The sequence below is a fragment of the Cololabis saira genome, chromosome 12, assembly GCF_033807715.1.
Source record: "Cololabis saira isolate AMF1-May2022 chromosome 12, fColSai1.1, whole genome shotgun sequence".
Classification (NCBI taxonomy): domain Eukaryota; kingdom Metazoa; phylum Chordata; class Actinopteri; order Beloniformes; family Belonidae; genus Cololabis; species Cololabis saira.
The window spans coordinates 27,887,470-27,904,372 of NC_084598.1; the positions used below are offsets into that span (position 1 = coordinate 27,887,470).

Below are 16,903 nucleotides of genomic sequence, written 5' to 3' on the forward strand. Positions count from 1 at the left end.
TAAACACCACCTTCGTAGCTGTAAACCTGGTAAAGGTTGAATTTTATTGAAAAATAACATACAACTCTTTGAATGAGGCAAAGCAAGAAATAGAGAATAAACTTATTGGGAGCTCAGCCATTTACTCGTGTGAACTGCAGTGTGTGTGTGTGTGTGTGTGTGTGTGTGTGTGTGTGTGTGTGTGTGTGTGTGTGTGTGTGTGTGTGTGTGTGTGTGTGCGTGCGTGGGGGGGGGGGGGGTAAAGTCATATTTTGGCAGAAACAACTTTTCATTAACTGTATTTGGCCTTCAATCAAATTTTGGCAGGCGAAAATACCTATTTTGTGTTGTAATGGTCCTTTAAAAGAGTTAAAAGCAATCTTGTGAGCTCTAGTGTTTATATTATGAAGCTCAAGAATGAGATCAAATCATATTTAGGTAGAAACAACCTTTCATAAACTGTATTTGACCTTCAATCAATTTTTGGCAGGTAAAAAGACCCATTTTCAGGGGAGAAATCAGATTCTGGCAGGCAATCACTTGCATGATTAAGTTTTATGTTTTATGTAAAGCGCTTTGCGTTGCATTTTTTTATTTTGTATGAAAAGCGCAATACAAATAAAGATTGATTTGATTTGGGACGCGGCCAGACGAGTGCGCATGCGCAGGTTCCGTTTCCTGCGCATGCGCGCGAAGAAGAGCCATCCGTAGTTGCCGCGTGCGCGCTGGCGCCGTGTTTAGACTAATAACACTACGATCAATTCACGTGAAATGGAGACGTTTAACCGGCTTTTGGTGGAATACCCCGAATTAATGTACAGTGGAGTCGGAGCTACGGCTTTTGTCGCCGGCGGAGCGCTAATTTACAAAATAGCCACCAGGTAAAATCGCGGTACAAAAGCCGCAGTCTGTGATTTTATTTAACCGTGGAATAACATTTAAATCAGCTCTCTGAGCCTCTGGTGCAGACTGGTATTCAGGTTTGTTGCACTTTCATCGTAAGAGGCATGAATCTTGCCCAGGAATAAAGCTTGTAGGTGTAATTCTCCTTTTAGGAGTCAAACACCGCTAGGCTAGGCTAACTCTGCTAGGGGGGCTAATCAATATATATGATTTAATCTGGATTTATGTTCCTGTCCCGTGCAGCACGGCTGTCATGGTAAATGAGCCACATTAAAATGTAAATGGTGAGGTATTGACTTCATTTTAAGATTCAGTAAAGTTTTTACCAAATGAGTCTCCACAAGTGCAGATTTATAGTAATATTGATATGGGTTTGTTTACATAAACCTAGTCTTATCAGCTGATCAGCTGTTATTACGTGTCGTTATTGATACAGGTTTTCAAATAATGATGTTTTTTTTTTTTATATTTTTATCAGGGGGTAAGGCGCTGTAGAACAAACAGTCATAACATACAGAATATACAGTCTACTTCCACCACCTTTTTTTTTTGATTCAACAAAACAAAAAATCCACACAAAATAATGACAAGTAAATGAAAATTATTCTAAGTAATATCAAAGCTGCACAGTATAAATTAGAAATAGATGAATAAAAAGGGGGAGAGATTAAAAAAAAACTGAAAGAACAAACCCCCAAAAACAAAGGAAAAGTAAATAAATAGATAAAAAGGAGGACGAAAGAGAGGAATGAAAGAAGAGAGGGAGGGGGGATCCGTCAATCAGGAGGCAGGGACTGGAGAGAGTGGAAGAATGTAAGAAAAGGAAGCCACTTATTATAAAATTTGTTACAACTAAATAATGATGGTTTTGATGAAAAACTGCTGTGAAGCATTGGATCACAATCATCAGCCTTTAAGACTTTTTTTTAAGATTGGTTTTATTTGTGTGTGGTTTTTCAAAGTATTTAGTCTAGATAATTACACATGTGTACCACATGCACGCTTGCAAGTAGCATGACTTAAAACAAATATGAGAACTTCGCTAACTTTTGCACACTATACACATCTGAACAGATAATAATAATAATAATAATAATAATAATAATCACAATCATATGCTGTAACGATGCACCTATCAATAACCATGTCTACCTCATACTGCTGTGCCTTTCACTTAAAAAAAAATGGTATATACAGGACTGTCTCAGAAAATTAAAAAAATGTAATTAAAAAAAAAAGTCATACATTCTGGATTCATTACAAATCAACTGAAATATTGCAAGCCTTTTATTATTTTAATATTGCTGATTATGGCTTACAGTTTAAGATTAAGATTCCCAGAATATTCTAATTTTTTTAGATAGGATATTTGAGTTTTCTTAAGCTGTAAGCCATGATCAGCAATATTAAAATAATAAAAGGCTTGCAATATTTCAGTTTATTTGTAATGAATCCAGAATATATGACATTTTTGTTTTTGTAATTGCATTACAGAAAATCACAATATTCTAATTTTCTGAGACAGTCCTGTATGTTGATAAGATCTGTCATTTGTCTATTTACTGTGCAGTGAGCGAAAATAACTGAGTCAAATCCCTTGTCTTATTTGACCTGATTTGGGCCAAATAAGCCTAATTCTGATTCTTATTCTTCTGATTACAATAAATTTAGATAACCATCAATATTTTTATGATTATTGAAGCGATTGCTGCCACATGTCTCTGGAGCTTTCAGTTAGGAAAACGTTTTCTGCAGGGTTGTTTATGAAATAAAGGATACTTTTTTCTTCTTATAGGAAGAGGCCGACGCATGCAAATGTCAATTGCTGGTTCTGTAATCAGGACACTGTGGTGCCTTATGGAAACAGAAACTGTTGGGATTGTCCCACTTGTGACCAGTATAATGGCTTCCAGGAGGTGAGTTTTTAAGAAGTTTGACGGAACAAATTTGTTGTCTTTGTACAGAAGTGAAGCCAGGTTGACTTTTTGTGTATGTTTGTGTCCTTTGTTTTTTTTTTTTTTTAAATATCAGAATGGAGATTACAACAAACCCATCCCAGCTCAGTACCAGGAACATCTGAATCATGGTGTATCCGGAAGTCTCCCTTCCTCTGAGACACCCAAGACGATGCAGTGGGTCAATTGTCAGATGCTTCTATGCAGGAAGTGTAATAATAACCAGTCTGTCAAGATCAAACAGTTGGCCTCATACACCCCGAGGGATGATGTATGTATAGTGCTCTCGTTAATACATATTTATCCACCTCATATTATGAAAATAGTTGATACTGAATTTGTTTGTGTCTTTTTAGGAGAGCTATGACGATGAAATTGAAGCCTACAAGCACCACCTTGAGCAGACTTATAAATTATGCAGACCTTGTCAGACAGCAGTGGAATATTATATTAAATACCAAAACCGCCAGCTTCGTACGGTTCTCCTAAATCACCAGCTTCGGCGCACCCGGGATTCTGACACAGGATTTGTAAAGGTCAGTTTAACCAAAAATCAGCTGAGAAGGAGCTGTTATTGAATGAAGTCATGTACACATAATAAAGTTATAATTATTATCATAATTTATTTTTTTCCCCCATTCATACAGTTTTTAAAGAATTAAAAATGTCAGGTTTCAACACAGAAATATGTTCTTTCTTCCACAGAGTTCCCATTTTATGTCCTCACCCATGGGGGTTATACTGTTACGGATCCTTGTGTTCCTGATGTGTGCTGTCCTACTCGCTACATCTTTCTATGAGTTGCCAGATCAGTCCGTCTTGCCCAGTGGTCCACAGACATTAAGTGGAGGTATCATTCCGCCAAAGCCCAAGTCAAACAATGAGTCCACTCCCATCAATGATACCAGTGGACCTTTGCCTGTGTGGCAAGGTCTGCTGGAGCTGCTCCCGGATGAGGCCATCGAAAATGCCAAAGTAATGTGGAAGCATGGAGCGGACAACCAGCTGGCAATAGTTTCTGTTGGCCTGTTAACTTGTCTCACAGCTATCTTCCTAGCAGGTCCCACGAGGTAAACAGCTACAATTTACGTCTTATCAGTATAGTGCTTCAGCATTGATTTAATCAACATTTTCTTTTTGTCTTTCCTTTTTAGGTTGAGGAGAATTGATGCTTTAGCATCTGTCCTTTGGTTCTTCATCTTGTGCCTCTACTTGGTTGAAAGCTACTCTACTTATGATTTGGGCTGGATGGACACAGCAAAGCTCGTCACCATCTTCCTCTGTTGCCTTGTCAGCTTCGCTGCTGCAGCTGCAACTCGTAAACCACTGGGTCCACGAAGAGGCAGATATCGAAGGTCAGAACCTGAGCAGTAATATATGTTCGCATTGTGTTTCAAAGTTGGGATTCCACAAGGAGCCTGTTGTGTGAGTGGTTTGTATTTCAACAGAACCAAAACAAATACTTAAATATTGATGAGGTTATTGTATTGTTTCCATTTTTTTAATTCACTGTCCACCTTTTTTTAACACTCAACCTCCATTTTTCACGTGTAAGGATGAATGTGCAATAATGACATGAGTGATAAATTCCCAAGTCAAATGTTGAATGCAAGATGCATAACAAAAGGGAACAGAAGTTATGCATAAATGGCTGGTAATTACTGGTCCTTGTTGGTAATAGATTTGTAACTGCTCCCATCATTTGTTATTTTTAAATGTATTCATTAAGGAAAAACTGAATTGGAAAGTTTTTTTTTTCTATTATGAAGTTGAGGTGAACTATTACAGACTAATGAAAAATTACTAATTACAAACTTTAGAAAAGCATCTTCACTTCAATTATTTATCAGATTTTCTTGGAAGCCGTCCCAAATTTTCTCTGTTCACCTTTTCTTTTTAATCTAGCCAATAAACAGTATCATATAAGGGAATTATTCATTTTCAGTTGCAGACATTACTGTTTAAGTGTATTTTTTAAAGCTAGTGTGGTGTGTATTATGTGATACCTGACCTTTTCTTAGAAATGACTATTAATAGTCCCCAGTTTTATGTCTCCCTCAGTGTTTTCAGTGTGCTTATTTATTTATATATGTACATTTTGTTGTAGCTGTGGATTAGAAATGTTAAACTAACAGGTCATTTGCATGATATACTAACTTGTTAAACCACAGCAGGCCATATTCAAGACTTAGTTTTTGAGATCGCATCCCTCCATGCATTGCTTCACACCATTTGCAATACCAAAGATTGACCTTGTCATTGCAAATACTTGATGCACATTTCCCTTTTTTCCAACTTGGATTACATATTTTTGCCAAATTGACACAATGCTTTCTCAAGTGACCCATGTCATTGTGTGCTTTTAAATCTGTTTGACATTGGGCCATGTTGGTCTGCCATTAGACCTCTTAATATTCTAGTGGGTGTCCAGGTTTCTGTGCTACTGCTTTAAGCAGTGGTGACCAAAACATTAGTGAATGAATGTAGAGACCACATTTGTCGTGGTCTTTGTCGCTGTGATGGGTCAATTACATTTCTGGGAAGGTGCATGTGTGGCAGCAGAGGCCTTGTGCTCATGCACGGGAAGTGAGGTGAGTGGCCTGGGAGGCTTCATGATAAGGTGTGTGAGTGTGTGTGTGTGTGTGTGTGTGTGTGTGCGTGTGCGCACGTGTGTGTGTGTGTGTGTGTTAATCAGGGGGCACTGGAGGAAGGAAGGGGGAGGGAGGCTTAGTGTTGTGTATTTTTTTTTTGTTGTTCTGATCAAATGACATACCGGATATCCTCCAGAAACTGCTTACCCTACTTTAAGGAAGATTTGAGGTAATAAGCGTCACCTGCCAATCATTGAAAAACTCAGCATTTTGCCATTTGGGAAAAGCACTCAATGAGCTCAAATTCTTTTAGTTAAGGTGTGTTGTCTGTTCTCTATTACTTGTGGTTTCATGATGTTAATGTACACAATACTCCATACTTGTTTTGTTTTTTGATGTAATATACAACCCTCGGCAACACACCAATAATATCCGCAAAACATTTCTTTGTGTGCAGTATTGTGCAAAATGTATGGGATCCCTAACTGACCCAAATGTGCTTGAGGCTAGGGCTCATCAGTATGATACCAAGGCTCCTTGTTCTTGCTGCTGAGCTTAAGGCCTTTTTCCCCTTTGAGTTTATTCTACAGATGGGAAAGCTGAAGTGATGTAGCAGCCATGCAGTGGATGGTATGTCACTGAAAATGGTGTTGTAATTTCTCCTAGGGCTGCACGAATATGGCCAAAATCATAATCATGATTATTTTGATCAATATTGTGATCACGATTATTCATCACAATTATTCAATGAGTTTAGTCAAAACATTTTGTATGACATTTGTGTGCTACATTACTGCTAATTTACAAACATTTGCATAAAAAAAAAAGTGGTGCTCGTTTTTCACCTTCATTTCAGTGCCTTCATAATAGAAATGGTAAAGATAAATGTAACACAAAATTAAATAAACAGGACACTTCTTACACTTAATAACATTATACATTTCTGTTAAATAACAGGCCCTTTTTGAAACAAATGGTGTTTATTCACCTGCATTTTGGATGAGAATTTACATTTGAACTAAATAAAATTGAAGCCATCATTATGCCTAGTGTTTATTGGGCACATATCATTGGCCAAATGGAACGTGATGCTTTAGTGATCTCGACATGTCTGCGAGGTGGATGGATACAGTGACGCTGATGATGAACCACTCACACTTGCAATGGATGCAAGGTTTTTCTTTGCCTTCATCCATTCATCATAGCTGACTGTGATTTGTTTTTAGGTGGTTCAACAAGTTAGTTGTGTTGGCTTGTGACCCAGAAACACCTGTAGAGGACTCTTTGCATATTACGGGTTCCTGGTTAACATAGCCTGACCTAAATCCGAAATATTTCCAGACAACAGATGATGATCCAGGTCGAGGGACAAGCAGTTCATCTTCTACTGTGCCAGACTCTTAAATTGTGTTTCTCTTTTAGTTCCAAATCCAGACCGTATCCAGTCAATTTCTGGCGTGTGAGGTTACGCGCTGCGGCTCTGGGAACAGCTGTAATTGGCGGATGCAGATGGCCCGCCGTGAGTCAGTGGTCTCTTATTGGCTCACGCAGCCAGTCAGGCAGTCACACACAAATGCGCACACACAGAAATTTTGAGACGGTGGTCTCACGTGAGCAACTGATTTGCTTTGAAGATGATGGCAGGAAAATTTGTTTTACCCCACCCTCATTTTTTCAAAATAATCGCACGACCACGTAATTGTGATCGCGATTAAAATTTGATTATTTGTGCAGCCCTTATTTCTCCTATATGACATTATCTTGGGGTGCAATCACACCAGCCTATTGGTGCACTTCATACAAACCAGAGTTAGTGTGTTTGGAAAATTTGGTTCATTTGGGAAATTGTGAATGCCCAATCAAACTCAGATGCAGGTCGAGGAAGCAGAATAAAGTTTGCCTGAAACTGTATGATTCAGGCAGACCAGGTGTAGGAAGGGAACTACATTGTGAGGTGTTGAGGGTGAACACAACCTAAACAAACACGCAATTAGCACAGTTTCCAGGAGAAATTAAGTCAGACCTGAGGATGAGGTAAAAGCTCTGATTGAAGAATGTTAAAGGGGACCTATTATGAAAAACACGTTTTCTCTTGCTTTAACATATATAAAGTGGTCTCCCCTCAACCTGCCAACTCAGAGAAGGAGGAAAGTAACCAAATTCTGCAGTGTCTGTACAGCCGGATGAGCCGTCCAGTGTGATGTGGCTTCTATGAGCCGTTCAGATTCTGCTCCCGTCGTTACGTAACGACAGGAGCGATGCGTGAAACCACGCCCACAACTAACTCTGCCGGCCGGAGCTTCCGCCATTTTTTCATAGCGGTGTATCGCGTCATTCGCGTCATCGCGTCAGGCAGCCAATCAGCACAGTACCTCATTATCATAGCCTCCCCGTCCACTCAGAATCCAGCATAGAGAAGGAGGTTAGAAACTGGGAGGATAAAGACATGGCTCAGAAACAAAATTTCTAATTTATTTAGCAAAAACAATCAAAAGCTTGTTTTTAAGACATTCAAGGCCTGTTTAAAATAGGGATTGGATGTTTTTATGTGCAGGCTCATTATGATGCAGATTATACCTGGAACTGAGAAAATGTTCCCCTGGCCTTTAAGCAACTACGGTGTCTTAAAACCTTTGCACAATACTGTATGTATACATTCAAATGTTTTGTGTCAGCTAAAAAACACAACTAATGCTTGAAAATGGTTTGAAAGGTACTTTATTGGCATTTTTTCTGAGATACTTAAAGGAGTGGTAGCAGTCTCTGGTAGACTTATGGTATCCATGCTTGAAGTGAACATGCAGTCACACACTCAGTGTTGCAAATGTATAAGGGATTTAGATTATCTATGCCATCCTAATATAATACATAATAAAAGTATTGCTTTTTAACATTATATAATGTTGATATATAATACACTAATGATCACCGCATGCACTAAAATTTCACTTATTCTTTAATCATTTTCATTTAGTTTTTTTTTTTTTTACTTTGAGTGAATGTGGGTATTTATTTGACAATGTGAAAAAGAGTCACTAACCAATAGTGGAGAATATGTATTGAAATGTTTGATTGTTATAGTGGTGTTACTGTATTGTCAAAATAGTATTTAGTGCTGTTGTGTAGCTGGAGTTCAATTCTCCAACCTTTTGGTGCTGTTGTCTCGAAGCTTGACAAGCTGATAATGTTATACTGTTAGAGAGGCAGTTTGTTCATTATGACTACCGGTTGTTGTTTTTTTCCCCCAACATATTAAGGTACATTTTCAAATTTAATGCTGTGATTTGACTTTTTGTTCCCTCTGATTTATTTATAAAAAAAATAAATTAAAAAAAGATTTCACTGCAGCATAATCATATTCACGCATCATGCCGCAACAGCTGTTAAAATAAAATAACAATTTTAATCATATGACAAACTGCATCTTAAACTCTTGATTGAAAAAGAACCTTTCTCTTAAAGGTAAAACATGTTACACAGCAAAGTATGTTATAGTGGAGGAAAGTCTTGAGGTGTACTTGAAAGGCCTCGATCAAAAGTAGTGCTCTGGTCCTCATTGTGTGTATCAGTTACTCAAAGTATTTATTTGTTGGTGTATTTTTCTTTTGTCCATGTATGTAAAGCACAACTTGCCAAAGTTTTACATGCCATGTACAAAAGTTTGTTTGCCATAAACTCCAGTATGCATGTTTTATGCTATGTTTGATAATATCCAAACGTATGTTTTATTTTATGCATGTTTTCTTTTACAGACCTTGTATGGATTTGATAAGCTGTCTGAATGTTAGATCTCACTACGACAAGCATTTAGCTCGAGATGCACTGTATTCCAACTGTTACATTGGTTTTATGTTTAAGCTACTATAATCTGCCAATAATAGTCATCGGCATATTTTGGGATGTTTTTACACTGATGGTCTCCTTTTTAGTGATGAGACCTCGTAATTTTGCTTTACCTCCCTGTTGTGCTAAAGATACCAGTAGTATTGCCAAGGAATTTGTATAATTCTTGAATGTTTTAGCCATGTAAAGGAGTAACCCTGCAAGATCAAATATGCAAGTATAAGGTGTTACTGTGCCAGGTTGTCATGCTTTTTGATTAAAAACAATTTGTCTGAATTTGATAAGTTACCATTCACCATTAAGTCACAACATAAACAGACATGTGTCAATGTCGATGTAGATTTTGTAGCAGCAACAGAAACTGAGCTCTGAGCCCTGTTTAGGGTCTGGGGAAACAAACTCAATACATGGTTAAAGAGCTTAAGTAATTCTTTTTTTTTATAGGACTACTTGCTGTATATGGAATTAAATAAACAGTTGGTGAAAGAATATGGCTTTTGCTTGTTTCTAGATGTCTTGTGCATGCATTAGTTTCACTGGTTTGTGAAGTTGTAATTCATTTTTAAATTCTGCTTTTCATTTACAGTATAAACAACCAAGACACAATTAAGGCTGTACAATCAAAAGCCAAAGCTGTTCTTATCATAGCTGAAGCTTTTGCTCTTTACTTCCAGATGTGCCATGTTTTAAGGCATCTGCAGCATTATTTCAAAGTCAGTATTACTATATTTTGTCACCGGTAGTAATATACTGCTCCTTCCTAGTTGGTACAGTAGTTGCATGGTATAAAGCCTCTTACTTTAGCTGTTTCATGCTTGTTATTAAGATTATATATTATTAGTTTTACTTTTTTTTTTTTTAGAGCTGAATCAATTGTACATCCTGTTTACAGATACAAAAACATTGAAATCCAGAGGTGTTTCCGACTACTTTGTCATGCTCATCGGAATCGTATCCTGTAATTATAGAATGATGGGAAAAAAAATCATTTTAAATTTGTATTTTCTGCCGTGATTGAACCGTTTTTACGGGTTCCGTTTTCATTTGGTTTTCCGCCGCTAGACCATTATGTCGCTCTTGTGTTGCAGATATCTTGCAGGCAGTGCTGCAGCCCAACCCTTCAGCATCCAGCCAACTTTTCCCGGTTCTGATCCGGTGGACTCTTTCGTCCCCACCCCACCCCCCAACCTCTCCCAGCTCATCAGTCGCCAGCACGGCCCCCGCGAGCGCAAGGCTTCCCCCTCCTCTCTGCCGGGACGCCTCAACAGAGCCCTTTCCCTTGGAACGATCCCCACCCTCACCAGGACAGGTAACACAGATGTTTGAATTAAACTATACTGCACCACCATCACTCTTTGGCAGTGTCCTATGATTTATTGTTGTTGAATTATGTGGACTAATCAGCAAACAAACATCACTCAAGATAGCTGACAATCATGGATGTTTTTCAAGTAAGCATTGCTGCTTTTCCAAATGTTAGAATGACCTGCTTTCTCTAACATTGATGAAACTTAAAGATCCACACCTCAACCCCATGCCTTTTTATTTATTCATTCATTTATTTATTTCTTATTGGAAGAAAACGTTCTGCTTTTGGCATAAATGGTGATAAAACCATCAGCTTTTATCATTTTTATTGTATTTTCTCTCAGCTTCTGGGATATTACCTGACATATAAAAAGAGGAAAGTTAGTTAGGAAATAATTGCACTGCATAAAACTTGATAATTAAAAAAAAAATTATGGAAGTGATGAAATGTCTGGTTTAACATAATAATGTTTTTCAGATTCTGGATATCTATTTAGTGGGAGCAGACCAGCCTCACAATACAAAGACTCTCCATCATCAGGTATTAAAACTGTGTTTTTAATCTGATAGTCTTTCATAATATAGTCCTAACCATTTCTCCTTACTAAATTTACATATTTCACCTTTTCTGTAAACGTTTCTGAACCTAGATTACTTTTCACTGAAGTCTGGGAGCCGTCCATCGTCCCCAGCACCCTCTCCGACTCCTTCTGTTGCTGGCTCGGTCACGTCCAGCGCAGGTTCTGCCAGACACCGCCGTCCCCTCATCAGTCCGGCTCGCCTCAACATCAGTGGCCAAAAACTCCGTCTTTTCTCCACCGAACCAGAACCCAGCCCCATGTCCCCACCTTTGTCCCCTTTTCATTTCCACGTGGATCCAGCCTCTGTCATTTACAGTAGCAGTTTTTCACGAGAAATATCTTCTTTCCAAAGTCAAAATGGCAAGTACACTTGACGGCAGAGTGTTTTTGGTTATTTGTATGGGATCTGCTGCAATGTGACATGCAGTTGACCATGATAGTCTTTATTGATGCTACCACCAGATGGCAGTGTAGAGCATTGTTAAATCCACTGTTAATGATGTTAATCGTGTTAAAGAATTGTTTTGTTTTGTTGTTTTTTCACTCTCTATTTCTAAATTCACTTTTCACCAATGATTTGCAGATTTGTGCTCCTTAATGAGAGATGGCAGTGTGATTGAAGAGGAGAAACGAAGCAGCTCCTCTGAGTCCTCTGCTTGCCAGGTCGGCACTACAACACAAAGTCCTGAGAACATCCCTCCTCAAAAAGGTAAGAAGTCTTCTTTTTATCCATCTCTTTTTTTTTTTTTTTTAATTCTTACACATTTATATTTACATTTTACTTACCTTACTTTTATTTTCTCTGCACTGTAAATAAGGACCAGCACTTGGCCTATATACTAGCCTACGGCTAGTATGAACAATGACAATAAAGACTTTTGAATCTTGAATATATTTAATGACATTACTGTGTTTTATCCAACTGCTTTTTAAAATGACTTTTAAAACAGTTTCAGCATTAACTGAACTGGTGGAGCCTATATGCATGTTCGGATACTGCTGTAAATTAACAGATTTATATGTACTGGGGAGATTTGACTGACTTACTTTTCTTGTCACCTCCCAAATGTTCCTTGTTTGGTAATGAACAATACAGGGGTGAAACATCAAGTGGAAATTTTGATATAGCCTAGTAATGATTCTCATGATTCCTCGGCTTTGTCTCTCTTTCAGGTTTTGTGAAGCGTCTCGTCTGGCCAGGGCTTTTGTTGGCAAGTCTAACAGCCAACCTCTTGTTCGCCGGCCTCTATACGTACCACAACTGGACATGAAGCGTCGGCAGGTCTGCTGCTGCTCTCTCAGCCTGCACAGTGTCCGAGCCTCTGGGCCGACACTTGTTATATTTGTAGACCTCAGTCAGTCTGCGGGGCTAAAAAAACTTCCACCATCACTCTTCGTTTGCTGGTGCTTTATTTAAAACAAACAAAAAACAAAACCATGCCGATGTCAGCTGACATATTTACAGTAACAGACCTCCCATTTTATTGGAGCTACAAGAAGTATGCAAGGAAATTTCTGAAGTATATCTTTGACTTTGTGAGTCAATATTGCTGAAACACAATTTGGCGTTAATTTTGTGTTTCGGTCGCCGCTCTTCAAACACGAAGGCAGGTGTGTGGAGCTGAATTTTAAAGGGTCAGTTCATGCACTGATGCTAGATGGCGTTTTTAAAACCTGTGCTGTGAAATGTGCAATCAATGTGTACTGTTCAGTCGATGCTGCTTGGGCACAGAGGGTAACGTCTCGCTGACTTGTACTGATTGTGATGAGTCCGTACTCTCCCCCAGCTGAAGACCAGTTCTGCTTCTTTAAACAAGCCAAATTTGGAGGAAATGCTAAGTAGAATGTTTTGTTTATAGAAAAGAAGAAGAAAGAAAAATTGCTTTTTTGAAATGTGTACAGATTTTCCATTAGTGACATTTGGAACTCAGAACCTGAGTTTACCATAGTTTCTTCTGTGTATATTCAGCAGCAAAAAGATTCACTGGTGCTCTGATGTTACCCAGTTTAGGGTCAACACTTTTAACCTTCATTTCATACACATTCCAGTCACTCACTACTGAAATGGTTCTCTTTAACTAGCCCATCTCTGTTTTATGTCCCTTATCTCTTGTAATTTCACAGCTACCTCGGCTTGTGAACTCTTTCTTGCAAAACCCAGTGTGATGTTTGCAGTAACACAGTTTGGAAAATGTTTGCACTGTTATTTTTGGTGTTTTTTTTTTTGTTTTTTTTTTAATTCTGTTGTGTGTTAATGGTTGAGTGGTGGAGTGCAAAGTGGGCCATTTGAATGTATTCAAATGGTACATTTTGGACCTTTCTCAGTTCAGTATAAGCAGGTTATTTAATTTGTTTGCTTATTTAAAACTCTTCTGGACTGGGCACATGTTTCACTTTTTATTTAAATAAGAAACAATTTAGCTCTTTTTGAACAATTATTGGGTTGTGTGTATGTGCACAAGCCTTTGGGTTTTTTTTTATTTTATTCTGATATGAATTTTCGATCATTTTTAAAACCATGTTTTTGAAACGATTTTGAGCCAAAATAATGACGCTAATGTAAAAAAATGAGTGTCCATCATTGAGTGTCCAACGATGGGTGTCGAAAAAAACAAACACTATTATAATGAATAGTTTTAAAAACTATACATTTATAGTTCATGTATAACCAAGCTGATGTTTTGTTTTTTTTGTTGTTTTTTTTTTTTAGATGACTTTTTTTTTTCTTCCCCTCATTATTAAAAGATCATGTACATATTGACATGTACACATTTTCTCAGCCCAGTAAAAGTGTCCTGAATTAAACAAATGTTTTGTTTTGTTTGTTAGAATGAATGTGTGTTTGAGGTTTTATTTGAATTGTATCACCATGATGTTAAATTAAAGAATGTCTGTTTCAGACTGAAACAAAGTGGAAGTTGTCTTGTTCTGTTTACACTACACATCAGTTGTTTGAGGGGTTGTTCTGTCTTGTTTAGCAGCAGAAACGGTTGCCATCATCTGGAACACTGACTTTTTAATTGAAGGATTTAAAAAATTTTTTTTTTATAAATATAGATCGATGTAATCAAATGCCTACAGACTTCCCAATCCCCAGAAATGAGACTTTCACACACTACTTCTGCATTTTTGCGTTTCTTTTGTCTTAAACTAATTTTAAGCCATGTTGCAGTTTCTTTGGGATTATATTTAGCTCATTTTAAGACCACAATTTTCCTAATCTCTGTAGTGAAAGAAAGCATATTTTGTTTTTCTCATGGCAATGTTTATTTTTAGCTCAGAGGGCAGGTGATGCTCATCAAGGAAGCAAAAAGCTGTGCTCCTCCAACCCAGTTCATATCAGGGGATAAGCCACAAGATGGTAAACAGGTCACACATCTAAACATCACATGAACAAGCTACTATGTGTTCACATGTTGTCAGGGTAAGTTTATTGTCTCAAAATTTGGTGTCTTTTTGCATTAAGAAAGTGGTGACACTGTGGTCCACAGCTGCTTTCATGAGAATTTCAACCACCACAGGTGTAAATACCCTACACTACTTGCATACAGCACTGGGGTTCAAGCTCAGGAAGCAATCAAACGCAGCTAGAGTTGTGCATTGTTGCCAGATGCAGAAACCAAAGTGTCAACTCTACAGCCTGTTTTTCTCACTGGAAATGTTTTTAGTTTAAAATAGTTGACCGGGAGTTTAGAGGTGAGGTGTGGGAACTATGTTCATGTGTTAATGCTTCAAGTCTGTTTTCCTGGTCGAAGAAGTTTCTCTTCTGCACAATCACTTCCTGTTTTTTTTTAGTTTGTTTTTTTGTTCGTTTTTTTTTTTTTTAAACCAGTTGGTCTGAGGTGAATTCATGACCCATTTTGTGTTTTTCCACAACTTACAATGAGCATCTGGCGGATCTTGCAAACTCATGCTGGTATTCTCGTTCAAATTCAGTAGGGATAGGGTCACGGCATTGGCTTTTGCCTCTTCCACTCTTGCACAGTACACCAGTACTGTACTGTGGTTTGTGTTGCACTTCTATATGCGTGGTGTCATTGTTCAGCATCAACACTGAAATGTAACTGCTCTCATTGCTAGTCTATAGAAATGGAAAGGAAAAAAAAGGAAGGCAGGGATCTCGTTTTCAAAATATATGATTTGAAAACTCCTAAAACAGGAAAAAAATTTGGTAAAAATGAAAAAACTTTAGAAGTAATCTATAAACTTCTAATTTGTCTATAAAACACATTTAATATATAGTTCAACACATTTTTCAAAAATGGTGAATCTCTTTTTGGTGTTTTTGATTTTCATGTGTATTTGGATGGTAAAACTTTTGGTAAAACAAAAAAACCCCAGTATCCACCTTATTCCTACGCCCCATGAGGCTTTGCGCGAATTGTGGGAGCTCCTTCCGGTGCTGCCAGAACCGCGTTTGTTTACATGCTGAGTGAACGCGTTAACGTAAGTTACGGATGTAACTATGGTTCTGTGAATTCCTGGATGACTGCCAGTGGCAGTAAACAGAGTGGATATGTCTCCTCGCGCTCCGCGCAGGTCGAGATTTAATAACAACAGTGTCACGTGAGTGACGTGTAGGCTACCTGTGCGTCTATAAATACCGCCCGGTAGACTACATCCGGCCTCCCAGAATCTTCTCGCAGGAAGTTCGGAGTGACCGGTGTGACTGGCAGTCATCCAGGAATTCACAGAACCATAGTTACATCCGTAACTTACGTTCTGTTTCATTCCTTCCAGACTGCCAGTGGCAGTAAACAGAGTGGATGACTCATACCAGCACTGTCACGAGGAACAACACCCACCTAGTGGTCAGCCGTAGAAGCCAAAGGCAGAACGGCCGAAGCCAGCGTGGACCCAGAGGCCACGTTAAGGCGATAGAACCTGGAGAAGGTGCACGGCACCGTCCAGGATGCTGCTGCACAGATCTCAGACAACGGTACCCCTCTCATTGCCGCCCAGGAAGTGGCCACACCCCTGGTGGAATGACAGACAACGCCTGAAGGGGCAGGTCTACCTGCCACGTCATAAGCCTGTTTGATTGCTTCAACAATCCAGTGGGAGAGACGTTGCTTCGACAGGGCACGGCCCTTGTGCGCCCCCCTGTAGCACACAAACAATTGCTCAGAGCGTCGAAAGCTCTGTGTTGCCTGAAGGTAGAGCCGCAACGCCCGGACTGGGCACAGCAAATTAGCCCGCTCCTCCAGCCGGGACTCAAACGGGGGAGGATGGTATGCTGCCAACTCTATGGCCTGATTGGCATGGTCAGGGGGTAACACCTTTGGCAGGAAAGCGACATTTGGCCACAGGGTCACTCCTGAGCTGTCTGCCTTCCACCGAAGGCACGTAGGACTGACTGAAAGGGCGTGGAGCTCGCTCACACGCTTGGCAGACGTAACAGCCAACAGAAAGGCGGTCTTCCATGACGTCGTCCTCAAGGACCCCCCTGCCATAGGCTCAAAGGGGGCCTCGCCCAAGGCCTGCAGGACCAGCGGCAGGTCCCATGCTGCTGCACGCTGCACTCTGGGGGGGCGCAGTCTCCTGGCACCCCGCAGAAACTGTGCCACCCAGTAATGCGCACCAACTGGTCTACCATCGATGTGGCCATGGTGGACAGAAATAGCCGCTACGTGCACCTTCAAGGTCGAGGCCGCCCGGCCTGCCTCAAACAGATACTGCAGGTACCGCAGTACAATTTGTAACGGACAGGAGATCGGGTCAAAACCCCCGTCCCTGCACCAGG

At 39.4% G+C, this 16,903-nt stretch overlaps 1 protein-coding gene across 1 annotated transcript; it reads left to right on the forward strand.

Moving 5' to 3' along the window:
• Positions 1 to 679: 679 nt before the first annotated feature.
• On the forward strand, positions 680 to 14,044 carry tmem201 (transmembrane protein 201). The gene is made up of 11 exons (XM_061736347.1): positions 680 to 860; positions 2,678 to 2,798; positions 2,914 to 3,108; positions 3,194 to 3,373; positions 3,543 to 3,907; positions 3,992 to 4,192; positions 10,360 to 10,580; positions 11,058 to 11,120; positions 11,230 to 11,520; positions 11,744 to 11,869; positions 12,334 to 14,044. Exons 1-11 carry the CDS (start codon positions 751 to 753, stop codon positions 12,429 to 12,431), a joined length of 1,971 nt encoding a protein of 656 aa, XP_061592331.1. The 5' UTR covers positions 680 to 750; the 3' UTR covers positions 12,432 to 14,044.
• Positions 14,045 to 16,903: the final 2,859 nt, after the last annotated feature.